General features: G+C 40.4%; 4 protein-coding genes across 19 annotated transcripts in view; 3 read left to right on the top strand and 1 right to left on the bottom strand.

The window, feature by feature from the left end:
• b3gat1b (beta-1,3-glucuronyltransferase 1 (glucuronosyltransferase P) b) overlaps nt 1-4,247 on the top strand; it is a 9,867-nt gene extending 5,620 nt beyond the window's left edge. For all 15 annotated transcript variants that reach the window (XM_027158368.2, XM_047804592.1, XM_047804590.1 and 12 more), the window contains 4 exons: nt 779-904; nt 1,095-1,573; nt 2,202-2,498; nt 3,108-4,247. In XM_027158368.2, coding sequence (XP_027014169.2) covers nt 793-904; nt 1,095-1,573; nt 2,202-2,498; nt 3,108-3,194 — 975 coding nt within the window. In that variant the 5' untranslated portion in view covers nt 779-792 and the 3' untranslated portion in view covers nt 3,195-4,247. The remainder of the gene's footprint in view (nt 1-778; nt 905-1,094; nt 1,574-2,201; nt 2,499-3,107) is intronic.
• Nucleotides 4,248-4,317: 70 nt separating this feature from the next.
• LOC113650190 (beta-galactosidase-1-like protein 2) lies at nt 4,318-13,480 on the bottom strand. The gene is made up of 19 exons (XM_027158364.2): nt 13,225-13,480; nt 11,863-12,048; nt 11,691-11,759; nt 10,114-10,209; nt 9,922-10,030; nt 9,749-9,841; nt 8,841-8,922; nt 8,673-8,737; nt 8,276-8,360; nt 8,002-8,139; nt 7,588-7,668; nt 7,341-7,447; nt 6,522-6,668; nt 6,343-6,414; nt 6,017-6,095; nt 5,843-5,930; nt 5,639-5,750; nt 5,431-5,547; nt 4,318-4,680 (listed from the first exon to the last, which is right to left on the bottom strand). The coding sequence occupies exons 1-19, from the start codon at nt 13,314-13,316 to the stop codon at nt 4,594-4,596; spliced, it is 1,905 nt and encodes a 634-aa protein (XP_027014165.2). The 5' UTR covers nt 13,317-13,480; the 3' UTR covers nt 4,318-4,593.
• A 96-nt stretch (nt 13,481-13,576) lies between these two features.
• Nucleotides 13,577-19,174, top strand: ei24 (EI24 autophagy associated transmembrane protein). The gene is made up of 11 exons (XM_027158366.2): nt 13,577-13,732; nt 14,844-14,971; nt 15,126-15,271; nt 15,381-15,441; nt 15,901-15,967; nt 16,047-16,171; nt 16,282-16,401; nt 16,766-16,877; nt 16,969-17,080; nt 17,335-17,409; nt 18,051-19,174. The coding sequence occupies exons 2-11, from the start codon at nt 14,930-14,932 to the stop codon at nt 18,211-18,213; spliced, it is 1,023 nt and encodes a 340-aa protein (XP_027014167.1). The 5' UTR covers nt 13,577-13,732; nt 14,844-14,929; the 3' UTR covers nt 18,214-19,174.
• A 416-nt stretch (nt 19,175-19,590) lies between these two features.
• stt3a (STT3 oligosaccharyltransferase complex catalytic subunit A) lies at nt 19,591-25,517 on the top strand. 2 transcript variants are annotated; one of them, XM_027158545.2, is made up of 19 exons: nt 19,616-19,740; nt 20,252-20,356; nt 20,481-20,592; nt 20,680-20,740; nt 20,844-20,965; nt 21,335-21,480; nt 21,581-21,671; nt 21,879-21,985; nt 22,077-22,241; nt 22,520-22,700; nt 23,117-23,272; nt 23,365-23,456; nt 23,549-23,704; nt 23,814-24,002; nt 24,141-24,257; nt 24,371-24,473; nt 24,708-24,896; nt 24,988-25,103; nt 25,192-25,517. In XM_027158545.2, exons 3-19 carry the CDS (start codon nt 20,505-20,507, stop codon nt 25,228-25,230), a joined length of 2,118 nt encoding a protein of 705 aa, XP_027014346.1. In that variant the 5' UTR covers nt 19,616-19,740; nt 20,252-20,356; nt 20,481-20,504; the 3' UTR covers nt 25,231-25,517. The 2 variants fall into 2 exon arrangements, with proteins under 2 accessions (XP_027014345.1, XP_027014346.1); XM_027158544.2 differs by lacking the exon at nt 20,252-20,356 and having other exon boundaries at nt 19,591-19,740.
• The last annotated feature ends 300 nt before the right edge of the window (nt 25,518-25,817 follow it).

The following is a 25,817-nucleotide window of genomic DNA, read 5'->3' as shown; positions in this document are numbered from 1 at the left end:
TCCTTTTGTTTTATTCTCATTCTTCAGTAATGGACATTGGACTGCTCTGTAAACTCCGTCTTGAAGTTGGGTAACATCTCAATCTCTTGGACAGCAGCGATTATTTAATAGGGGGACAAGCACTTACTTTTCTCCACTAAAACACAAGAACCTTGATTTTTTTTCAACAAACTCTGATGAGCTGATTCTTTGGCTTAGTGAGAACAAGTGTACAATTTGGACTAAATAATTGCTTGGTTTGCTTATAATTAATTTTTTCCTTTGTTTACTGAGAGCAGATCTGCCGTTTGGACCTTCACCCTCTTTGAGTTTCAGCTAAATTGAGACTGAGCTAATGAACCTAATTGATCTATTCCATTTTATCAATGAAAAATAAGTGCTTGGTGCCTTGATATAATATATTTACCTGTGTTTAAGACGAACAGTTTGTCCTAGAGACTCTGATATTTTGGGTTATTTGGAACAATTCTCTCCGCTCACTTGAATTGTGAGTTAAACATCACAATAATATGTGAAATGAATTTTTCGCAAACTAATCCTCAGACTTTTGGCTTGTGGTTACGAAATCAGTGCCAAGCTACTCAGCAGATTCGACGACTCGGTAATTAAAAAAATGATGATTGTTGAGCTTTTCCAACAACATGGCTGCCACAGTTCTGGTGCGGTGGAGATTTATAGGCTTAGACAGCTGTGTGGAGACATTCACTGGGGATGAAACGATTAAAGTTCTTTCTCTCTCACCCTCTCTCTCTCTCTTGTCTTTCTCCACATGGCATAGAGCAAGACTTGGACATGCCGAGGAGACGAGACATCCTTGCCTTTGTCCTGATTGTGCTGCCATGGACTTTACTCATCAACATGTGGCATCAGAGTCCTGTAACTCCACAGCCCGTCACACTCAAGAGTAAATCACCATTTAAACATCTCTCTCTCCGAATGATTTATATCATGTTTTATTACATTTAACGTATCTATATAAAAAATATTTTTCATTGACTGTGCACCCTGGTAAAGCATGACATCATGCACGTCATGTAATAACAATCATCACTTTTCCTCACTTTTGTCTTGGTCTTATTATTACTCCTCCACAGATGTCACGAAAGTACAAAAGAACCACATCAGAGAAAACTGCATCACAGATAACGGCATCCGCCGTGGCCACGTGTTGGGGCGTCCCGCACCGTGGTCCGACCTTCTGCCCATCATCCACGTCATCACGCCCACCTACACCCGAGCCGTGCAGAAAGCCGAGCTCACGCGCCTCACCAACACGTTCCTGCATGTCCCTAACCTGCACTGGATCGTGGTGGAAGATTCACCACGCAGGACGGCGCTCGTCTCCAGGCTGCTGAAGAACTCCGGGCTCAATCACACGCACCTGAACGTGGAGACGCCGCGAGTTCACCGGATGCGCAAGGAAGCAAGGGGCAGCCGTGTACCGCGTGGAACGGTGCAGAGGAACCTTGGCCTGCGCTGGCTCCGAGAAAACCTTGGCCGTACGCCTCGGCACCAGGGGGTGGTGTATTTTGCTGACGATGACAACACATACAGCCTGGAGCTGTTCGAGGAGGTGAGAAGAACAGAAGTTCCGGAATTACAGGATATCTAACATTTTAACATCGACATGGAACTGTTATTTACTTAGAGCTGATACCAGAATTATTGGCACCCTTTATGAAAAGGAGGTATCTGTAAAGAATGTAAAGCTATTTTACCTCATATTTACAGCCAGGGGAACAATTCTCAACGGCTGAGAGCAAATATTTTAAAAATCTTTTAAAAATCCATTTTTTTGTAATTAAAAAAAAAAATCTTAAATGTTAAAACATTAAATGTTTTATATTAATTTTTTAAAATCTTTTACATTTTTTTATTTGAATGTTTTTAATATTTAAATATTTTGTAATTGTTTATTTTTTGACAATTAGAAAAAAAAAAGACTTTTACAAACAACGGTCATTTTCTGTTTTATTCTTGATTTTATCTTTATGAATCTGCAAATTTTTTTGGAAGGGTGCCAATAATTCTGGAGGACGAATGCATTCTCCACAGAGGAACACATTAACAGATGGTAATTTCACTCTTGTCCGTAACTTAGGGTTGCATCAGAGATTTTTTTTTCCTATTCAGCAAGAAATAACTGATTCTGTAACCTACTGATCGCCTGTGTTTTTTTTTTTCTTCTTTCTTTTCTTTAGATGCGCTCGACCCAGAAGGTCTCCGTCTGGCCCGTCGCCTTTGTAGGCGGCCTACGTTACGAGTCGCCTAAAATCAACAAACTGGGAAAAGTGTACGGCTGGAGCACCGTGTTCGACCCTCGGCGGCCATTTGCGATCGACATGGCCGGGTTCGCCGTCAACCTCCATCTCATCCTCAGCAAACATCAGGCCTACTTTAAGCTGAACGGGGTTAAAGGAGGATATCAGGAGAGCAGCTTACTGGGGGATCTGGTCACTCTCAGCGAGCTGGAGCCTAAAGCTGAGAACTGTACAAAGGTCAGCTCATAGAATCACTTCTGTTCTTAGTGTGGAAGAATCCTAGTACTCCTGCTTCTACTCCTACTTCTATTTTTTTTTTTTGTACTTCTTCTCCTACTCCCTCTACCAATTCTACTGCTTCTGCTGCTACTTCTACACCTTCTACATCTACGTCTACTACCTCTAATACTTCTACTCCTACTTTTGCTCCTTCTACTTCTCACCTTCTCCTTCTACTCCCTCTTCCGCTACTACTCCCACTTCTACCTCTTTTACTGCTACTCCTTATATTCCTACTACTTCTCCTATTTCTACTCATCCTACTCCTTCTATTCCTACTTCTACTGCTTCTACATCCTCGTTCCACTCCTTCTATACCTACTTCTTCTTCTACTTTTACTCCTTCTACACCTCATTTTACTTTAACTCCTCCCCCAACTTTTACTCCTACTTCTACTCCAAATTCTACTCCTATGTTTCCTTCATCACCTCCTCTTACTAATAATTGTAGCATCTAATGATGGTTAGTTTACAGCAGTGAGGAATGGATTGAGTGACAGTTACAGCAGTGTTTGTGCTGGAGTGTTAGTTTATCTTGTTGAAGAACGTTTTCGTGTGATTTTACAGGTGCTGGTGTGGCACACTCGGACCGAAAGACCTGTGCTAGTGAACGAAGGGAAGAAGGGCTTCACCGATTTCACCGTGGAGATATAATTAATACACGGACTATTTGGGACGTTGCAATAAAAATCTTTTGTGGAAGTCGTACAAAGCCAAGGAACGATCGGATGAACAGCATTCTGAAATTCCTCTAAGCTGCTGGCGCTGGTATCTGGACGGATCTCTGTTTGCCCACACTGAGGATCAGCGGCAGAAGAAAAGGGCCGTTGTTCGGCGTGAGTCAGCTCTAAGCAATAGCTTCATTATCACAACGATTGTGAACGTCATCTTTACCCCCGACACACTGAGCCATTGAGGTCTAAATAACAAATACCCCCACACCTCCCCTCCCCCACACAACCAACCCCAACTTTTAACACAACAAATGTAAAAAAAAAATCTTCACACACAGCTTACACACACCGGACGGAAATTTCAACTGGTTTGCAAAAGTTTGCACACCCCTAGAACCACTTTTTGCAACATTTGGTGTGTTTAGTTTCATCAGTGTTACGTCATTAACACAAATCCTGAACAGTTGAACAAATAGATTTAGTGTAAATTAGCACAGATTTAGCGACAGAGCCAAACCTTATTGATTTTCCTTTCTAGTTTGTACGTGGGTTATATCGCGAATTCATTTTTCACAATGAAATATTTAATGTTATAGTGACTTGTGTAAACTCTCCTTACACGAAGTACAAGTGCGTAACTGGCGAGGCGTTAAATTACCATAATTAACCCAATTTAAACGATTACAAATCAACAAAACAAATTAGACTTTTTGTCTTTCTTTTGGAATTAAGAGAAAAATATATCTCAGATTTGACATTTTCTCAAATTATGGTATTTTTGTTTTTTTGTTTTGTTTTCCACAACCTTCTACAGCCCATTGTAGTTAAAACCTCTGATTTGCCCTAATAAGCCGTTGTTGTTGTTGTTGTTGTTGTTGTTGTTTTGCTTTTATGCACGATCGCACAGATTTTAAAAAGCTACACGTTTGCAGGAGTCCCTTTAATTTGTGTATTGGTTTCGTTTTTATTTTTGCATTTCTAGTTACTACACATAAGATTCAACCGGCAATAAAAATAAAAACCGACGCTACCACACCGGAGTCAGAAGTTTATTATCAAATCACATATATCAAAATATTAATAAATGGTTTATAAATGTGTATAGAAAATGAATAAATAACAGTGCATTAGACATTCATAAGTATTAAAAAAAAACACAGTTTAACTAAATCCATCTATTATAAACGTATTCAATCGTATTCAATATATTTCTAATCTTTGTGCAATGTTTGCTTCTTTTGTTTTGCACTAAAGCTCTAAAGCATCCTCAGTTGCTGGATGCTACTGGGTTGATGGTGGTGATGATGGTGGTGGTGGTGATGAAGATGATGACGATGTTGAAGATATTTTTCATTTTGTTTTCCTACTCGTTCGTATCGTTACTGGATGTCCACGGTCATTCCCAGATCAGGAGAGGTTTCAAACTGGACTTTAAAATCCGATTCCTCCTCCTCAAACACAGTGAGCTGTAATAAACCGGAGAAACCCGTGAGACAAACGAACGTCACGATTTATATTGCAGAGGAATAATTTTTTTTTTTTACATTTTACAGATGAGTCAAATGGTCAGTTAGTAAATCTGACCTTTTGATTTGTTGATTTGTTTCTGCTCACCTTCTATCTGAAGATTATTACTATTTTTATACATGTTCGACTTTTAATTTAATGACGTTAATAACAAATGAAACAAAAAACAATTTAAAATTTCAAAAAAAAAAGGGGCCCTGGTGGCTTAGTGGTTAGCACGTTCGCCTCACACCTCCAGGGTTGGGGGTTTGATTCCCACCTCCGCCTTGTGTGTGCGGAGTTTGCATGTTCGCCCCGTGCCTCGGGGGTTTCCTCCGGGTACTCCGGTTTCCTCCCCCGGTCCAAAGACATGCATGGTAGGTTGATTGGCATCTCTGGAAAATTGTCCGTAGTCCATAGTGTGTGATTGTGTGAGTGAATGAGAGTGTGTGTGTGCCCTGCGATGGGTTGGCACTCCGTCCAGGGTGTATCCTGCCTTGATGCCCGATGATGCCTGGGATAGGCACAGGCTCCCCGTGACCCGAGAAGGTCGGATAAGCGGTAGAAAATGAGTGAGTGAGTGAGTAAAAAAATTGAGATAAATGTACCAAAAACAGGTGAACTCATTAGATAAGAGGTAACCATTTAACATGAACCAACTAATGATTCGTGTCTCATGTCACAAATATACGAATATTGTGATGACTGACTTGGTTGATTCCGCTGTTGAGGAAAGGCCCAGGGATGTAGAGCGCCTGCTGAGGGCCGATGTGCCAGTAACGTCCCACGTTCTGACTGTTGATGAAGATCACGCCTTTGCTCCAGCTCTGTAATCACACACCCGTAGGTGAAATGTATTTTAACCCTCATTTATCCACCAAACAGAACTTCAAGCTCAGTTCAAGCTTAGTCACTCACAGGCAGTTTGACGAAGGCGTCGCTCGGAAATCCGTCCACAAAAAGCCTTCCCTGGAGAAACGCCGGAAAGCTCGGCTTCTGAGGGAGAGACTTCCACGGAGCTCTGTATAAACTAAACACAACAGTTTGCCATGCTTAGACAGATCTCTTAAACGATTTCCTTTATCGTGTGCCAACGCGTATTCGGAATAATATTTCACAAACTTGTCGATAAAGCTGTGTGTCATATCCAGGCTGTAAATTGTGAAGTCTTTAAGAGGCACGTTGTTCAGTAAAATCTCTCCAACGATCCCTGAAACAAATAGATCTTTTTGTCACCTAATGCCATGATAATAACTGTTTCACGTGTGTCATGCAGGAAACATCGTGGTCCTGTACCTTTGCGCTGATTGTCCATGGTCTGGCCAGAGTGCGCACGTCCACAGTTCTCCACCAGGAAACTCAGGGTCCGAGCTTTCTACGAATATGAGCACACGATAAAATTCATTAATAAAAAGTTTCTTGTACTCAGCATTAGCATCCATGTTAATAATCTTCGCAGTACAGCTTTAATTACAGTGTGACTGCTTTTCAGCGCGACACGACAGCGTCGTGGTGCTGAATGACGCAACAAGAAATTCCCTTTGTTTCTAACGTAGGTTCTGTTCAGTCAGCTTGCAAACAGACTCTTACGTTAGTAAATAATAAAAGCATTCATACTGTACCTTCCCATCAGAAACTGCTAACCCTGTATTCTTGTAGTCGAAAGTGCCGATGAAGCCTCTGTTCACGAACACCTTAAAACATCACACATCCGCCAGACAGGGAATCTTATTATCAGATGATAACACTGATTTTTATTTATTTATATATATTTATTTGTTTGTTTGTTTGTTTATTTAACCAGCGCTCTGTCTCGGATGTTGTTTCCCGATTTTAAGAAGCCCCCGGTGGTGATGGTGGTCTCGTACAGTGTGTATCCGTACGCTTGTCCGTTTTTGTTGTTTACGGGCAGATTCTCCATATTAACAGGATTCCTGGATTTAAAAGGCTTCGGAAAGAAAGAAACATGTATTGTGTTACTAATCGCTAATGTATTGTGTTACTAAGACACTGCTTTTGTGGTTTATTATTAGTTATTAATAAAGTAAGTTATTGTGTATTAGTAACGTATGGCTTATTAGTTATTAATATGTAACAAACCAAAAAAAAAAATTGTCATTTAGTTGTAACTTGTTAGTAAAGGCTGAAGGATTCCTGTTTGAGAAGAAAAAAATATACAAAAAAAAATGTAAAACATATACATAATAAAAAATAATAAATAATATGTATATATTATCTTAATATCTATGTTAAGGCTGATGGAGTCCTCTTTGAGATTAAAAAAACACACACACAAACAATATTAAAATAAATAAATAGAATTTTATATTGCTATTTTTTAAAATCTTTTTATAGTATAATGGCCACCGAGTTAGCAATTATACTATAAAAATATTTCAAAAATATATAGATATTATATATAGATATATAGATATATATTATTTAGTATTTTTTATCTCTATTTTTTGTATTTTTTTTCAGGAATACTTCAGCCTTTACTGACAAGTTTGTCAGATATTAATAACTAATAAGCCATACATTACTAATACACAATAACTTTTATTCATAATAATTTTTATTTTGTCCTATTAGCGACAAAATTAAGCAATAAAGTTGACACCTCTTTTGTGAAAGGCAGAGCATCCCATAAAGAGAGGTGTCGGTACATGATGGCTGTCTCGTAGCTCTCCTTCCAGCGCAGAGCCGGCATCTCCGGCAGAGGATGGCCTGAAACACAACTCACTAAAATCAGTTCTTACTCAAACACACACACACTAGAAACACTGAAGTAAAGTAGAGCTAATGAAAAATCCATTTTATTTTAGACCAAACTTGCTTTAAAAAGTTAAAAAGCTTGTGTCACACACTGCTGTATCGACCGAGGAGTTCCCTCAGCAGGTGGTACTTCGGTGTATATTCACCATTCTCGGACAAAGGCGCGTCATAATCTAAAGGAATAAAACACAGCAGGATAAGAAAAACCCAAACCCATAGATCTCCATATAGACTCAGGATATTATTACAGGGAGATTCATTAAAGCTAAAATGAAGATAAATTCATTCTGCTCCCTTGTGGTGATCTTGAGTACTGTGCGTAAACCACAGTCTACCTTAAAATTACTACCAGTTTGGAGATTCTTGTCTTGTTTAATCTGGTCAGGGGTTTCCGAACTCTAGTACCAAATGACCCCAAATGACATTTATTGTTCTTTTAACCCTGGCATGTTTGCTTGTATAAGTACATTTTTTTCCTGAATGTGGAGTATTAAAAGATGACAAACCATAGCTGGGGATTAGAGCCTTGTAAGAGGGCTTGGCCACAGCACCGGTCATGAAGCCGAAGTTTGTTCCTCCGTGGAACATGTGGAGGTTGATGGACATGCCGCGTCGCAGCACCTCTCGAACCACCGCAACCATGTCTAACACGTACAACACGCACTCCTTCTCAGCCGGTTTATATATATATGTTGTATACAGTATATTATATAAGGAAACACAAAAAATATAAAGACAGAAATTCATCCTAAACATATCAAGTCCTACAAACAAAAGTACCTTCTACAGGAAAGACGTGGTGCAGATCTCCCCAGCCATCGAAGTGTCCGGTCAAGTACTCCGTAATGAAAACAGGGCTGTTTGGCTGGTAATCAGTTATACAATATTAAAATATTAAATCACTTGGGAAGAATTATTATCCAAAAATGTCCAAATTACTTATGATGTGTTAAATCATTTATTAAGCGTACTTTTTATCCGTTTCTGGTTACAATCACAGAAGCTTTAAAAAGTCGCTCAGAAATAAATCTAACACTATGGAGACTCTGAAATTAGATATGTTATAAATTGTGTCTCATATCAAACAAATCGACAAACCAGCTGTGATGTGAGTCACAATATAACTCAGAATTATGTCTCCTTGGTCAAGCAGACAGTGTAATTAGAGTCTGATTACCTGCACGAAATCCAGATACTTGATGTCTTCGTGATTTAGTTTGCGCAGGTTCAGAGTCCTGAGGACTAAGACAACGGTAATGTCTATTAACCTCAACTCATACACTGTGGAAAAGACACTGATTCTGGGATATCTGATTATTTTACATGTCATATGAGATGGCTTTACTTTTGCTCACTCCGCCACTTTTTAAGCCGTCGTGGCTGTCTGATGCGAGGAGAAGCTCACTGATGCCCCTCTGCTCAATGGTCTGAAGAGGAAACAGCACGTAAATACAACTGTTATTTGGTGTCTTTTCGAACTCGAGCTGTGGTTGTGATTTTGAATATTAATTTCCCATCTTTGCTGTTAGCCTCCTGTGTCTTGACCCATGTTGTAGAAGACTTTGCCTTATGATGTCTTATTTTTCCTGCTCGTGCTTATGAAATCCAAAAGCACAGAGGAATCTCCGGACCTCACGACTGAACCCTGTACATGTGAGCCACACCTACAGCATTCTACCTCAAAGCATGTCCTTTTCCTCAGACCTCATATCCACCTACAAGCCAAGTCTCACCATCACATCACAGCTTGTGTAACCTCACAGCGATGTTTACTCAGTTCGATGGATTCTGTTCGTGCCGTCTTTAAACCACAGAAACCGATCCGTGTCCTCTGGTTGACGATATGACAAACATATGGTGATGACCGAGACCCTTTTAAAACAATCCGACCAATAATTTGTTAGTAAAAACGCCTTCGGCAGCAGAGATGTGGAACCTTCCAGCGCAGGCTGTCTACCTGCAACACTTCTATACTATAATATAGAGTAACCTTCTTGTATTTAAACAATTTTAACATTTTTTTTTCTGTTTAGTATTTTTACAAGGACTACTCCAGACAGAAATGCATGCAGCATGTGAGAAGTCTGAAGGAAAAAGAAACTTTTATCTGAATACGACCGGACAGAATCAAGGTGTTAATGATGCAGATTTATTAGCAAGTGGTTCAGCATGGATTTTTCCTTAAAGGCCCAAAGTGTGTCTGCTCTGGTTCTGAAATTTGAACCCACAACCTTCTTTTAAGAGCTGAATTACCTCTTTCAGATAGGACATGTATTTCCTGTCCACTGCATACGAGCCGTATTCATGCTCCAACTGCACGGCGATGATGGGGCCGCCGTTCTTGAACTGCAAAACAAACCGGGGCCCTTTATTGTTGCTTCCCTCATGAAACATTGTTAAACAGTAGGTTTATGAACCCAACAGACCTGTAATGGCACCATTTTGGGAATAAGCTTGTCCAAAAAGGCATCGACAGCCTGTGTGAAGCCGGCATACGTCGTCCTCAGCTTCATATTCCTGTCTCTTAACAGCCAGCTATCAGGAAGTGCCATATCAATAAATTTGTGTAATAAAATACTGCAGTGATGCTGAGACGCAAAAAAAATCACGAGTCTCACCTCGGCAACCCTCCGAGGTCCAGTTCTGAGGAGATATACGGACCCGGATGAAGGATGACCCAGAGACCCAAGTCAGCTGCCTGGAGTAAAAAGGTCCTAAGGAATAATATAAGAGCTTACATTGTGGGAAAAAGTGTTAACAGTGGATAAATAAATGAATAATAAGTAAACAGGGAATATTCTGGACATCCCGTGTAGCCATTCATTCAGATATAACACAACGTTAGCGTCAACTGATGTTGATTCGCCTGTCGTCATGGTGACGCTGCAGCGGTTTAATTGGAGCACGCTGATGTAATCGCTGTAGCGTTAATGACTCCCAATGATCTCCCACCTGACTGACACTACCAAGGGAAAGGCCGCGTTGTGTTGTGTGTTAACCGACACTTAAGTGTTATAATCCTCTATTGTTTCAAATCTATACAGTAGCAGAATAAGTAAAAGACGCATCGCGTTTAGCTCACTAAGCTCAAACGCTAAAAGGGTTTACGAGTGTGTATGGTTTCCTAGCGCTAAACAACTAAAAACACATCTCCTGAGATGGCAGCTTGACAACCCGCTCAGATGTGCGTGAACAATTCATGGTATGATAATCAGTCAACCTCATTTTACGTTCCAGTCGAGTGCAAAATTTTGCATCCCCTAAGGACATAATGTGTGTGTTAAGCTTCTCACATTTCATTAGCGTTGTTATAAGTACTGTACGTACATCTCTTTCAGACGGAAATATATGTAAGTGATAAAACACTCTGTGTACTGCAAGTATAGTAAAATAATCAACGACGATACGTCACACGATGAAGCGGAGTTGCTGAGATCACCCCAAAATGTGTTATTCTACTATAACAACATACCACAAAGTTTTTACTTTAACGTTAATGAAACCAAAGAAAAACAGCTTGTAACAACAAAATCACAATAAACCTTCGGAATCTTCAGTATTAGAGCTGTCGAAAAAATGTATAGTTACAGCATGACGCACTGGCACTGGAGACTCCTTCCATACACGTTTATTACACAGCTTCTTTCATTAAGGACAGGCGGGTTTTAAGCTGTGTGTGTCTGTCATATGAGTCCTTGTGAATGGGTTGTTGCTATAGAAACGATAATGCCTGATTTGCCTTTTCGTTTACATGGTCGTCTTGTCGCACAACAGAAAAGCGCTTTTTTTTAAGCATCGCAGAAATCCGGTATCTTGTGGATCGTACTGTGTTGAAGATAAATAAAAAAAAGAGATGCATTTTCTGTTTCTCCTGTTCATAAACCCAGAGGCTACGAAGTATTGTATTTAAATAGAAATCTATTTCTAATTTCTCTTTGTGTGCTCGTGTGAGTTTGTCGTGTGTGTCATTTGGTTATCAAATGAGTTCAGGAGTAGTGCTGTGTGCAAATGTTCTGTAAAACTGCTTTTTTGTTATAAACTGGGTATAATAAATATATACGGCTGATGTGAAGAACCACGTTTGTGTGATGTCATCATCTGTACCTGGTGTAACGTCACACCTGTCGTCGCAGAAAGTTTTACTACGTACAGAGATTGTTTAAAGACAAACAGATGAGGATGGGAATGTTCTTACTCCAAATCCAGACCTGCACTGAACAGGAAGTTCCCACGTTCGGGCTCGTGCAAGTTCCACGGTACGTATCTGAAACACAGCCATGGATCCGATTACTGAAACCGTCTTTATACCTGAAGGGTTTTGTTTTTTTAATGCTGTCGTCATGGGCAGCGCCATGTTCCACACCTACGTGGTTAGAGTGTTGAGGCCACAAGCCTTCATCTTCATCATGCGATCTTTCCAGTAGGCCTGAGGGACACGGAAATAGTGAAGAGAGCCCCCGAGGATTCGGAACGGTTTGCCTCCCAGCGTGAACTGGGAAGAGTTCACCGTTAACCCCTGTTTCCTGTTGATCTTTACCTTCTCTGTTTGTCCACTAAACAAGCATAATAAGACAAGAGATAATACAAAAGTTAAAAAAATCTAATGTCTTCTGATGCTGTATAATCTGGGATTTATTGCAATCCAAAAGTCCATTTGAGGAACCATTTTGTACCAGTTGGTACATGGGGGACACCTTGCCTTTAGGGTTGGGGTTTGATTTCCTCAGGGGTTTCCTCTGGGTACTTTTTTCTCCTCACTTGTGTGTTTGTGGCATATTGGCATCTAAAAAGTACATAGTGTATGAATGCCTGTCTGAGTGTGTGTGATTGTGATGAACTGGCACCCTGTCTATTGTTGTGATATACACCAGGTGATATACACTCTGACCCAGTGTAGGATAAACGCTACTGAAAATGGATTGATGGATGAATTGATACTTAATGGTTCTTCATTTTGTCATACAGAACCCTTAAAGGTTAAGCGTAGAAAGGGTAAATAAAACCCAATAACAGTAAATTTAATAAAAAAAAAACAGTAAACCCCGGTACAGAAACATACAGTATGTAATATTTCTAACAAATTTTACTCATATTCAATACTGCTGTCAAGTCCATGTTCGAACCCACACACTTACACAACTTCATTCAGCTTCATCAGCAAAAACTGGATTTATTCCCCTTTTCTTGTGGACGCTTTTTTCTCAGCTGAAGTGCCGGTAAATGATGAAGTCAGATTAGTTGTTTCTGATCTGATGTAATGAATTGTTTTTCTGCTACTGACCCTTGATTGGGTTTTGATCAGTTCCAGTTAAAAAAACAAACAAAAAAAATATGTCTTTGACTGAGGAAAAAACCAGAGTACCCAGAGGAAACCCCTGAGGCAATCAAACCCCAACACCAATGGCAGATGGGAAAATCACTTATATAATAATAATAATAATAATAATAATAATAATAATAATAATAATAATAATAATAATAATAATAATAATGATGATGATGATGATGATGATGATGATGACGACGACGACGACAACAATAATGATAACAACAAAAACATCAACAGTAATAATGATGATGATGATATAAGAAGAAAAAGAAAAAGGAAGAAAAAGAACAAGAAAAAGTAAAAGAAGAAGAAGAAGAAGAAGAAGAAGAAGAAGAAGAAGAAGTAGCACTTCATCAGTAAAAACAGGATTTATTCCCCTCTTGTTGTAGACGCTTCTCACCTGAAGTGCCGATAAATGATGATCCCGGTGATGCTGAGGAAGAGGAGGGCGACCCGCCGCCTGTGCGCGCTCCTGACTCTTACAGACACCATCAGGCTCAAAGTCAGCAATTCTTTATTTGTTTAGTTAATTATTTTCGTACCCAAACGCAAAAAGACCATCTCCTTCACCCACGGCACGTTTAGCAGAAGACAGACATGACATTGCGCTTGTTTCTTAGAAACTCGGTGTTTCTTTTTTTTGCGCCGCCCAGGTAGCGCACAACGCGCGTGAACTGTGACTCCTGCGCGTGAACGTGAGCGCACGGAGCACGGGCACGCGCACGGGCACGCGCACGCACACTCACAGGCTAGTTTTTAACAGTTCGATATACACAGCCTTAGCTAGCTGTGTGTGTGTGTGTGTGTGTGTGTGTGTGTGTGTGAGAGAGAGATATATAGAGTGTGTGGATTTTTGAAATAAGACAGAATTCAGAATGCAGAGGATTTAAAAATATCATGTATATGAGGTACGAAGGTTTTGTTTTTAATGTCTGTAGCTGTAGTGTGCTAAGTGTGTTTGTTTAGCTGATTAGCTTAGCTTAGCTTAGCATAGCGCTGTTTAAAATCACACAGAGGTTTTGTTTTGTGCTATATAATATGCCGCTAGAAGTCATTATTTATTAAAACGAGACGTTAAAATAAGGTTACAAATGAATACCAGTATGATAAATAAAATAAATAGAAAATAAAATAAAAAACAGCTGTCTGTTTACAAACAAACAAAAACAATTGTATTTCTCTAGTATAAACACTTCAGTATGTTACTATATTGAATTCAGTGTAACACTCCTTTTTCACGAGTTGTTTCTGATCTGATTTAATGAATTGTTTTTCTGCTCCTGAACCTTGATCATGTTTTGATCAGTTCCAGTGCAAAAGTTTGCGCACCCCTACAGCATTGAAATATTGCTTTTTTTTTGGGGGGGGGGGGGGGGGGGCGAGACTGTGGCTCTGTATCTGATCTACAGATAACGACATTTAATCTGATCTCAGACAAGATGTAATCTAAAGATTAGATCTAAACATATGTCATTAATGTCTGAAAGAAAATGCCTTTCTTTTCTCGATTTTATCTTGGGGTGTACAAACTTTTGCACACAATTATACACTCTGAGGGGGAAAAAGGGTAATGTTTAGGGTTTATCTTATTTGAAAAAAAATAAAATAACATAAGCATCTGATTTTATATCTTTGTCTATTTTATTTATATATTTATTTATTATAATTTATTTTTATTTTTACAACCAAAAAATTCTGGACAACAACCAAAAAAACCTAAAAATATTTTTAAAAATAATGTATTTTGTTTTTAAAAGAATTGTGGCTACATTTATTACAACAATCAATAGATACAATCGTATTGTATATAATGGATATTTTATTGTTTTTTTTAGTGGTTCATAAATAGAAAAATCAAATCTTAGGCTGTTTTCTTATTCACGACAGATCCCACTTTGAGATGAAACTTTATTTAATATCTCTCCCATCTTGTTTAAGAGCATACAAATAATGATGTGAAAAATTAGGAAGAAACAAAATCTGTGATCTTTGTAGAGAAAATATCTTTGTCTTTTCCAGTTTACCAGGATTTCCTACTCCGATCATGAGTTTATTTTCTGGCACCCCGTCCTTCTGCAGTTGATGATTCTCCAGCTGGTTTGGAGATGACGGACAGCATCAGGGCTTTTCTCCGCAATGTTGCGACGGTCTGCACCTCGGTCTCCAGCACACATTAAAAAGTGTATTCAGTGTCAGTTCCCAGATTAGGGCTGACGGTCGGTCAGATTTATGAATTCAGTACAACTCTGGAAGGAAATACTGTTTCATTATTTCCGTCATTTTTTTTTTCTTCACCTTTAGGGAATTAAGGATTCTATTCTGGGAATTGGGACGATCACGAAGCTCGATGCTCGGATCCAGCAGAAAAGGGAAGAGCAGCGGAGGCGCAGGGCGAGCGGCCCACTGGCACAGAGACGGGCGCAGAGTCAGGATTGTAAACATGAGAAGTAGGTGTGATCTGTGATGTGCATCAGCATGCATGAGATTCCCTCTTTCACATTTGTTCTCTTTTGATCCCTGTTTGACGTTTTTCTTTTTTCTTTTTTTTCCCCCAAGTGAGCCCAAATTAGCAAGTAGGATTTTTCAGTGCTGTGCCTGGAATGGAGGCGTATTTTGGGTACGTATTCTCTCATTAGGAAAGAAATAAATCCTTACTTATTCACTATTTTGATGATCTAGAATTTTTTGATACTGATCCAGGAAAAAAAACATATGTATTAAGTCATAAAATTTCTAGAAAAAATATGTAAAAGAATAATTGTAATATTTAAAGAATAAAATGAAACATATTTTGCAATATTTTGAGAGAGAAAAGGAGAAATTTCAGAAATAAAAAGGAAATTATTGATCATCTGGAGTATCTTGATTGAAAGCAGGCAGTGTATGATTGTTGATTGTTAGTTAATAATTGCTAATGCAGACCAGATGGTTTCTATGGATACTATAAAAGTCTATTATGTCTCGTTCTACTAACTGGCAAATTTTAGATGAAATTTAAAAAAAAATATTGCCTGCTATGAACAAACGTGTTTAACATTTTTACTTGACTCATGAGAATAATTTTTCCTCCCTACAGCTAAGTCTGTTTCTTTTCTACCGAGTGTTTATACCACTGCTCCAGACTCTGACAGCAAAAATTATTGGTAGGTTTATCTCCTGTTGTTATTGTATTGAGCTTCAGAATCCATTAGCTAGCAAAGAACAAGTTTTATTGATGTTCAGGCGATCCGTCGCTGCACGGAAACGTGTGGTCCTGGTTGGAGTTCATCCTGACGTCGGTATTCAGTACCCTCTGGGTTCTCCCTCTGTTTGTGCTCAGCAAGATCGTCAACGCCATCTGGTTCCAGGTCAGGAACCTGAAACAGTAACACACATGTAGAGCATTGAGGAAGATGCAGGATGTCTTTGTATCCTCTTACATTTAGCTTAACAGAGTGTTGATTTCTCCGTCTCTCAGGACATTGCCGATCTGGCTTTCGAAGTCTCCGGACGCAAAGCTCAGCCTTTCCCAAGTGTAAGCAAGATTATAGCAGACATGCTCTTCAACCTCCTCCTCCAGGCCCTCTTCCTCATTCAGGTACAGGAAGTGCTTTTTTTCGCTCCTCACGGCACAACCAGGTGAACCGGGCAGCATTAAATATGCAAAACCGAGACATGTGATTGGAAAGTCAAAACTATTGTATTGGGGACCAAAATTGATGCAAAACCTGGATTTACAACATTTGAAATACATTTCTGTGCTTTACAGCTTTACAGTCAAATGCCCAGAGATGGTGGTTTAATTAAAAAAAAAAAGGAAGTGCATTTAAAAAAAATGGCAAAATGTCATTCATTTAGTCTAATTAATTTAATTAAATATTAATATAACTGCAAATTCTTTCTTAAATTATTTTTTTGTAAGATCTAAAGATCGTGTGTTATTTCCTCCTCCTCCTACATAGGGAATGATTGTGAGTCTGTTCCCCATTTATGCGATCGGTCAGCTGGTCAGCCTCCTGCACATGTCTCTGCTCTACTCACTCTACTGCTTTGAATATCGCTGGTTCAACCACGGTGAGCTCCTCCTCCTCAGCTCCCATTAGTCTGGAATGATCCGAGTGTGTGTGTGTGTGTGTTAGTCACATGTCTGCTTTGTGGTTTAAAGGGATCGAGATGCACCAGAGGCTATCAAACATTGAGAGGAACTGGCCGTATTATTTTGGCTTCGGTCTGCCCATGGCCCTGCTGACTGCAATGCCCTCGTCATACATAATCAGGTGTGTTATGTGGTCAAGCAGCGAGCTATAGATGCTGTGCTGAAGCTGCCAGCGTAGCCATAAATCTACTGAGATTCAACTTCCTGTAGAATCGACGCACCGTTTAGAAAAATAACGAATGAGCTGTTGGTGAAAACCCAACTGTTGAACTACCACAACACGTTTAAACAAATCAGCCTTTTCTCCAAATCTGTATCTCTTAATGCTAATTGTTATCTAAAGCATTTATTCAGTGTCTGTTTTATTTATTTCAGTGGCTGTCTCTTCTCTATCCTCTTCCCACTCTTCATCATCAGCGCTAATGAGGCCAAGACCCCTGTGAAGCTTTAGTGAGTCTTTGTATCACATAACCTTTACAAGCATGATGAGGCACTTTTTAAACAAACATGTTGCTTTGAAATGACATGAAGGCGATGCCCCTTTTACCTGAACTGACATGTGCATAGACCACACCCCTTTCACTCAAACCATGTGCATAGGCCACACCCCTTATAATCAAAACATGCATATAGGCCACACCCCTTTCACTCAAACCATGCACATAGACCACACCCCTTTCACTCTAAGCATGCACATAGACCACACCCCTTTCACTCAAACTATGCTCATAGACCACACCCCTTTCACTCAAACCATGTGCATAGACCACACCCCTTTCACTCAAACCATGCGCATAGACCACACCCCATTCACTCAAACCATGCGCATAGATCACACCCCTTGCAATCAAAGCCACGAACAGGCCACACCCTTTTCACTCGTACTATGCACATAGGCCACACCCCTTTCACTTAGACTTAAAGGCATGGAGGCCACACCTCCTAAATGCAAGCTGATGTTTTTTACTCTGACACACAGACCACACCCCCTTCATGCTGCCTGCATGAGGTGGTACAGAGGCCACGCCTCTATTACTGATCTTTTAATTAGCACCGTCTGTACAGAAATAACCCTTTATCTTCATCTGCAGCCATTTCCAGCTGCGTCTATTCTCTCTGGTGGTCCTGATCAGCAACAAGCTCTTCCACAAGACGGTTCATCTGCAGACATCTCTGACCTCTTCAAGCTCGGCAGAGAAACTCGCATCTCCTCACGCGTCCCCGATCCGCCACAAGGCTCCAAACTCTCAGTGACCTCAGGCACTTTTCACGCAGGAGTTTGATTGGTGTTCTTTGTGTTTTAAATGCATTTTAATGTTCTCGTGAAGGATGGATCAGGCTTCGTTTTAACTGTGAATGACGAGCGTGTGGGATCAGACAGCTGTGTCTTGACAGTGGAGTTCTGTTGGACTGTTTTTGTACCTGTTGTGTGCCATTTAGGTTGATTTTACAGAAACTACAGCACAAGGACATTTTATTTTAAGCACATCTCCCCAGTCAATGCCCTCAGTGCTTTTTTTTTCTCTTTTAAAACCTGGCCTTGTGATTTCATTTAATAACACTGATAATCCTTGTATCTAAGTCATGTTTGTGTCATTAACGATGAGCGATGGAACAATTGAAAAGTCCCTTTAATCTACAAAACGGCGTCTCCTTCATACTTGCATTATTTTATTGTAATCTCTCAACCTGTCATCCATCCATTAATGATAGTAATGATAAAGATTATTATTACGACAAACTAAACAAACTGCTCTTTTATATATATGATTTGGTCCTTTAACATCAGTTTAGAGCTGGATTGTAGAAATACAATCGAATCCTTTCAGTGGTCAGTATGAAAACAAGGCTCCGTTCTGCTGCTGCTAACCCAAGTAAAGCTATAATAATGCCAAGTCTAATCCTAACCTCCACTACAGCCACCGTCCCTCTTGCCATATTCACGTAGGTGTTGATATTTATATAGATTTCACTTAAGAATCTCAGCAGGTTACTGTTTTACTGAAGCACATAACGAGGCCCCGTCTCACTGTCAGCGAATCACTTGGATGCGTGGTGTATTTCTCGATCGTTATTTTATTTCGAAAGGTTACGGCATTAACATAAGAAGCGAGTAGTGTTACAAATGCAGGTTGGTATTTGTGAGTGAACCTTTTTTTGTAAAAAAGTGTTAAACCTAATTTCAATAAATTTGCTCTGTATATACATGCTTAAAGATTTGATGGTCTTTTTTTCTGGTAACGTCGTTTAAAGGGTTTCGGGAACAACAACAAAAAAAGAACAAAGTGTGCATGTAAAAAAGGAATCAAAATCAAAGCAAGAATCTAATGCATGCATGTATGTTGGGATGCAAACGTCCAATCAGATGTTCAAGTACTTTTGGCAACACAGTGTATACATATAATAAAATAATTGATCTCATGTAAAGATTAGGGATTTCATCAAAGACACTTCATTAAACTTATCAACTGGTGCAACAACAATGTTTAAAAAAAAAAAAAAGTACTTTTTCAGTACTAGTGTACAGTGGCACTTCTGTAAGGACACGTCAGTTCTGACTCGCCATAAGAAAAGCATGGACTTCATAACGCTTTGAGTGACAGCTAGACGACCAATAAGAAACAAGGGAATGTAGACAGGATTGTTGATCAACCAATAAGCGCGGGTTTTACGTGGCTGGGCAGGGCTCTGGTCGTTGAGTGAGTAGTGTGTGTGTGTGTGGGGAAAAGTGAAGTGTGTAACAGAAGCGGCGTGGAAGTGAACCGCCGATGAAAGAAATTGGTAATTGTTTGTATTTTCTGTGTAACCTTGAGATAAATATATATACTCTGCAATATTTACGGAAAAAATGGTGGTTTAAGGGAAATGTTTAGATTGTTGTAGCAGTTAGCTGTGTTATTAGCATGCTAGTTAGCAAGCTAGTTCAGGTTAGCAATAGGAAATTAACCTGTTTTTAATGCTTCGTGATCTTATTACTGCTTATTTTTTTAAATAAACACTAGTTATCTAGAGGTAGTAAGACTTTTAAATATATTGTGCATGGAATATAAAATTAGCATTTTGTTGCATTTTTCCTGCCAGTTTTCACGAGCAGTTGCCCAGATCCTGTTAACGTATTAAGTAGCTAGCTTCCTTTTGACTTGTTCATTCAGTTATTTCCGTGACCATGTATAGTCTTTGCTGATCGTTACGTCATTAAAAACAATTTGTTTGCAAAAAAAAAAACAAAACAAAAAAAACACCTTGTTTTATTTCCCTACCCGTATTCCGGAACACCCGCCTCTTCACCCAGGAGATTGGTTCACATTTAAAAGCGTTTTGTATGGACAAAGAAATCAGCCAATCAGGAGATAGTGTGTAGACGAAATCGTGCAGTGGGCGGGGTTTGTTAATACAGGTAGGAGAAATAAAACAAAAGCATACCTGTAGACCTGTCAGACTGGCTGCTTTGAGCAATAATGCCACAGCGACTGTTTTATATGACAAAAAACTGACTGTTTTTTTTTTCTTCTTGTTCTCAGGTATTGAGTGCTAGCATAGTAAAGATGACAAAGATGGGCTTCCTGCGGCTGTCCTACGAGAAACAGGACACGCTGCTGAAGCTCCTCATCCTGTCCATGGCGGCCGTGCTGTGTGAGTGCTTTTATATTTGTTCTGCGTTGTAGATGACCAATGTCTTAATGTCTCACACTCCTCTTTCTCTTCTCTTTCTCTATGCAGCGTTTTCCACTCGCCTTTTCTCTGTGTTGAGGTTCGAGAGCGTCATCCACGAGTTTGATCCGTAAGTATCCGCACACAGAGACGGAGGTAAGACAGAGGTACGACGGAGACGTTGACCGTGCTTGATTTTGTGTGTGTGTGTGTGTCTTTGCTCCTGAACTCAGGTATTTCAATTACCGCACCACTCGTTTCCTGGCCGAGGAAGGATTTTACAAGTTTCACAACTGGTTCGACGATCGTGCGTGGTACCCGCTTGGCAGAATCATCGGAGGCACCATCTATCCTGGTAGGCCGAGTGAAACTGAACGTGGTGCTAGTGTACGGTGGACAAATCACCAGACGAGGAACAAGAAATCTTTCCTTTGGCGATGTAACCCATAACGAACTGAAATCACATCCTGTTACTACGACTACCATGATTTCGTCTCTGCATCCTCTCGTTACTGTTTCTTAAATATTTCAGTATAATTTGCATATCAGCCTGTGATTGGTTCAAACTGTATATCTCATTTAGTGACATCACATATCAAGTAGCCTTGCCTCATATTGAGAGGGAAAAAAAAAACACCAACAAAAAGACAATCAACTGATTTTAATAAAATTGTTCATTTCAACAGAATCACACATTAAGAATGCGAAAACTTTTCCCGTGCAGGTTTGATGGTGACCTCGGCAGCACTTTACCACATGCTGCACTTCTTCCACGTCACCATCGACATCCGAAACGTCTGTGTGTTCCTCGCACCGCTCTTCTCCTCCTTCACCGCCATCGTCACCTACCACTTCACCAAGGAGCTCAAGGTTTCTTCTCTCTGTCCTAAATCAGCGCTTTCAGGTCGTGCCGTTTCACTCAGATATAAAAGTAACGATCGCAATCATGAATATTTATTTTTTTTGACAGGATGCTGGTGCTGGGCTTCTTGCAGCCGCTATGATCGCTGTCGTACCAGGATACATTTCCCGATCTGTCGCAGGCTCCTACGATAACGAAGGTTTCAAAAATGTCATTTATTTGTCCTTTTTTTTTCCTAAGAAAAATCATATGTCATTATATCGTTTTGTGATTTATATAAAAATTATTTCTCGTGGTGACAGAAATTTGTTCAGGCATGTTTTGATACGTAACCATGACGACGAGTAGAGCTAGGTCTGGGTTAACGTATGGAATTACACCCTGTTTTTCTTCCTCTTCTGGAAAGGAATCGCTATTTTCTGCATGTTGCTGACTTACTACATGTGGATCAAGGCGGTGAAGACGGGTTCCATTTACTGGTCCGCCATCTGCGCCCTGGCGTACTTCTACATGGTGAGCGTCCTCCCGAGTGGCACTGCTGTCGTCACGTCTGTGCTGATCTTATATATAGATGTATTATATTTTTCATTTTTTATTCCTTTAGGTGTCATCGTGGGGAGGCTACGTCTTCCTCATCAACCTGATCCCCCTGCACGTTCTGGTGCTGATGTTCACTGGACGATTCTCCCACCGCATCTACGTGGCTTACTGCACCGTGTACTGCCTCGGCACCATCCTGTCCATGCAGATCTCCTTCGTGGGCTTCCAGGTACATCAGTCTCACATCAGGAACGATTCTCAATAGCAGCGCACGAGTTCTTAGCATCATGAATAGAAATGATTCACACACCTGAACAGTTCATTTATTAAGAGACTTTTGTCCTATAAAGCTCTGTATTACACAAGAGGGTGGAGCTTATTTCCAAAATGGGCAAACTGAGTGTTTTTTTTTTTTTTTGGCCAGTTTTCTGAAGCTATTATTAATCTCTCAGCTCTCTGAACAAACAGGTATTTTAATCCAGTCTTGTTTTTTTTTTCCTTCTCTAGCCCGTGCAATCCTCCGAGCACATGGCTGCGTTCGGCGTGTTCGGTCTTTGTCAGATTCACGCCTTCGTCGATTACCTGCGCAGCAAACTCAGCGCCCAGCAGTTCGAGATCCTCTTCAAGAGCGTCTTTTCTCTGGTCGGCTTCGTGCTGCTCACCGTCGGAGTCGTGCTCATGCTGACGGGTACGAACACGACACACCCTGTACACACACACACACTCTCTCTCTCGCACACACTCGCACACCTGCTCAGTCTGTGTGCTCTTATCTTATTAATGAAAAAAGTGTTTGTCTAAGATTATAGCAGGTTGCAGACAAACAGGAGGTAAATGTTAAGTCGGGTTTCATTTTGTTTATTACTCGGTTGCCGTAACAGCTTCCTGGTTAACCATAAGATTTGACTGATAACGTTAGACGAACGGAAAGATTTGTCCTTTCAGTATAAAACGAATAACAAATAGTGGGCGCTCACAGAATTAAAACACGATAGTCAGAAGCCTGAAAGTGATAAAACGATGTCACTTTGCTTGTATGAGTCACCATAAAAAAAACACAGAGCACCTCATGATTTGTCTTGTGATTCTCTTTGTTGTGATCAGGGAAGATTTCTCCCTGGACCGGTCGTTTCTACTCCCTCCTGGACCCGTCCTATGCCAAGAACAACATCCCCATCATCGCCTCCGTGTCCGAGCACCAGCCCACAACCTGGTCCTCTTACTACTTTGACCTGCAGTTGCTGGTTTTCATGTTTCCTGGTAAAGAAACCTACTTTTTTCCCCCTTTAGAAACTCAAAAACATAACATCTGCATGTTTTATTTATTTATTTTTCCTTGTTTTTCTCCACAGTGGGTCTGTATTACTGCTTCAACAACCTGTCGGATGCCCGGATCTTCATCATCATGTACGGCGTGACCAGCATGTACTTCTCCGCTGTGATGGTAAGCTCCGTGTTTATTTGGGATTTAACTCGATTAAATGTACGGAACGAAATAAAGCTTTTTTTTTTTATTCATTGTCCGCATCTCCGTAGGTGCGTCTGATGCTGGTTCTGGCGCCGGTCATGTGCATCCTGTCAGGAATCGGAGTTTCTCAGGTCCTCACCACATACATGAAGAACCTGGACGTCAGCCGACCGGACAAGAAGTCCAAGAAGCAGCAGGACTCCACATACCCCATCAAGAATGAGGTGAAACCTTAGAATGGGTTCAAAATGGCCGACGTGTAACATTAAACAAACGCCTGTGTTACTTTTAGAAATTTTACTGATCCCCATCCCCCCACACACACGTCTGCAGGTTGCCAGTGGAATGATTTTGGTGATGGCTTTCTTCCTGATCACGTACACCTTCCACTCGACGTGGGTGACCAGCGAGGCCTATTCCTCCCCCTCCATTGTGCTCTCGGCTCGCGGAGGAGACGGCAGCCGCATCATCTTTGACGATTTCAGAGAGGCGTATTACTGGCTCAGACACAACACCCCTGAGGTCAACCACGCAGGCTTACCCACTTACTCACTCCCTTTTTGTATTAATATGCAACGTTTTTTTCTCTAGTCTGTGTTTTTTTTTTTTTTTAAAGCACTTTTTGCTTATTCACCTTCACCTTTCCCTCCTCTACCTCAGGATGCCAAGGTCATGTCCTGGTGGGATTACGGCTATCAGATAACCGCCATGGCAAATCGGACGATTCTGGTGGACAACAACACCTGGAACAACACGCACATCTCTCGAGTCGGCCAGGTGACCAGGACAGCCTTCTTCAGACCGAGTTTATTTCAATTTTACAATCAGGTCATGAGCTGTTTCTAGTGATGTGATGTGTGTGTGTTTTTATAATGCGCGTGTGTGTTTAGGCGATGGCCTCTTCAGAGGAGAAGGCCTATGAGATCATGCGAGAGCTGGACGTCAGCTACGTGTTGGTGATCTTCGGAGGGCTGACTGGATATTCATCAGACGGTACGTGACCCTGAGAAGTCAACAAAACAGTACAAAGAAAATTATTTCTTTCTTTCTTTCTTTTTTTAAATACAAGCACAACTTACGTAATAATTCCTTTTTTAAATTCAGCTTGTCATGAACCCCCTTTTCACTTTTTCTTTAATTTTTTTAAAAATATTGCTAATTCTAATTATTTTTTGAATTATTTATATATTTTTTCTAAATGCGATCTTTTTCTGGTCTTTCTGATAGACATAAATAAGTTCTTGTGGATGGTGCGTATCGGAGGCAGCACAGACACGGGGCGCCACATCAAGGAGCACGATTACTATACTCCCACCGGAGAGTTCCGTGTGGACAGGGAAGGGTCTCCGGTTCTGCTCAACTGCTTAATGTACAAGATGTGCTATTACCGCTTCGGCCAGGTCTACACCGAGGCCAGTGAGTGTCTCTGTCCAGTCTGCTTTTGGTTTAAATTCACACTGCACTTTTTTTTTTTTTTAAATTGAACTAACACACATGCTCTTTTCAGAACGTCCTCCCGGTTACGACCGCGTCCGTAACGCTGAGATCGGCAACAAGGACTTTGAGCTGGACGTGCTGGAAGAGGCGTACACCACAGAGCACTGGCTGGTCAGGATATACAAGGTAAACATCTCTAAACATCTCTGCAGCTTAACTCTTTCAAGTCAAATGAAGATGTGCTTCTTGATGAGCCTGTTCTTCTGTCCAACAGGTTAAAGACCTGGACAACCGAGGCCTCTCGCGAACGTAAAGCCCAGACACTCGAGTCACAAACACACACTTACACACAAACGCAGCACTGAACACCTTCCCCTGTGATCTGAAGAGCAGTGTGGATATTTTTTATACTTCTGTTGTGATTGCAGGACAAGATTCTATTGCCTTTTTTTATGATTTACAACGTGGTGTTACTTTTTTTTTTTTTGGGAATGAAGTAAGACTTCAAAACGTACAGGAAAACGTCAGTATGTGTTTCTGCAATCAGTGACCAACCAAATGATTTGTCTACCAATGGGAAAATAAATGGAGTGAATGGGATTCATGTGTCTTTTATTATTATTATTGATATTAATATTAGTATTATTAATATTATCAAAGGTATACAAACAACAAAAAAACACGAGGTAATGCATTTAAAAATTAAACGTTAAATAACGTTTTTCTTTTTATTATTGTTTTAATAAATGAGTTAATACATGAATTAAATTCGCCTCAGGATTATCTGAGCTTTTGTTGAAACCAAGTGGCGTCCATTTTAACAATCTAACGGAGGAGTCTCTGGACCAATCTGAACTCGCCTTCTCATCCGGGCCACTCATCCGAGCTGTACAGACTATA

This window comes from Tachysurus fulvidraco, chromosome 20, assembly GCF_022655615.1.
Source record: "Tachysurus fulvidraco isolate hzauxx_2018 chromosome 20, HZAU_PFXX_2.0, whole genome shotgun sequence".
Taxonomy (NCBI): domain Eukaryota; kingdom Metazoa; phylum Chordata; class Actinopteri; order Siluriformes; family Bagridae; genus Tachysurus; species Tachysurus fulvidraco.
The sequence above is the reverse complement of the archived record's forward strand: the minus strand, read 5'-3'. Positions and strand labels throughout refer to the sequence as shown.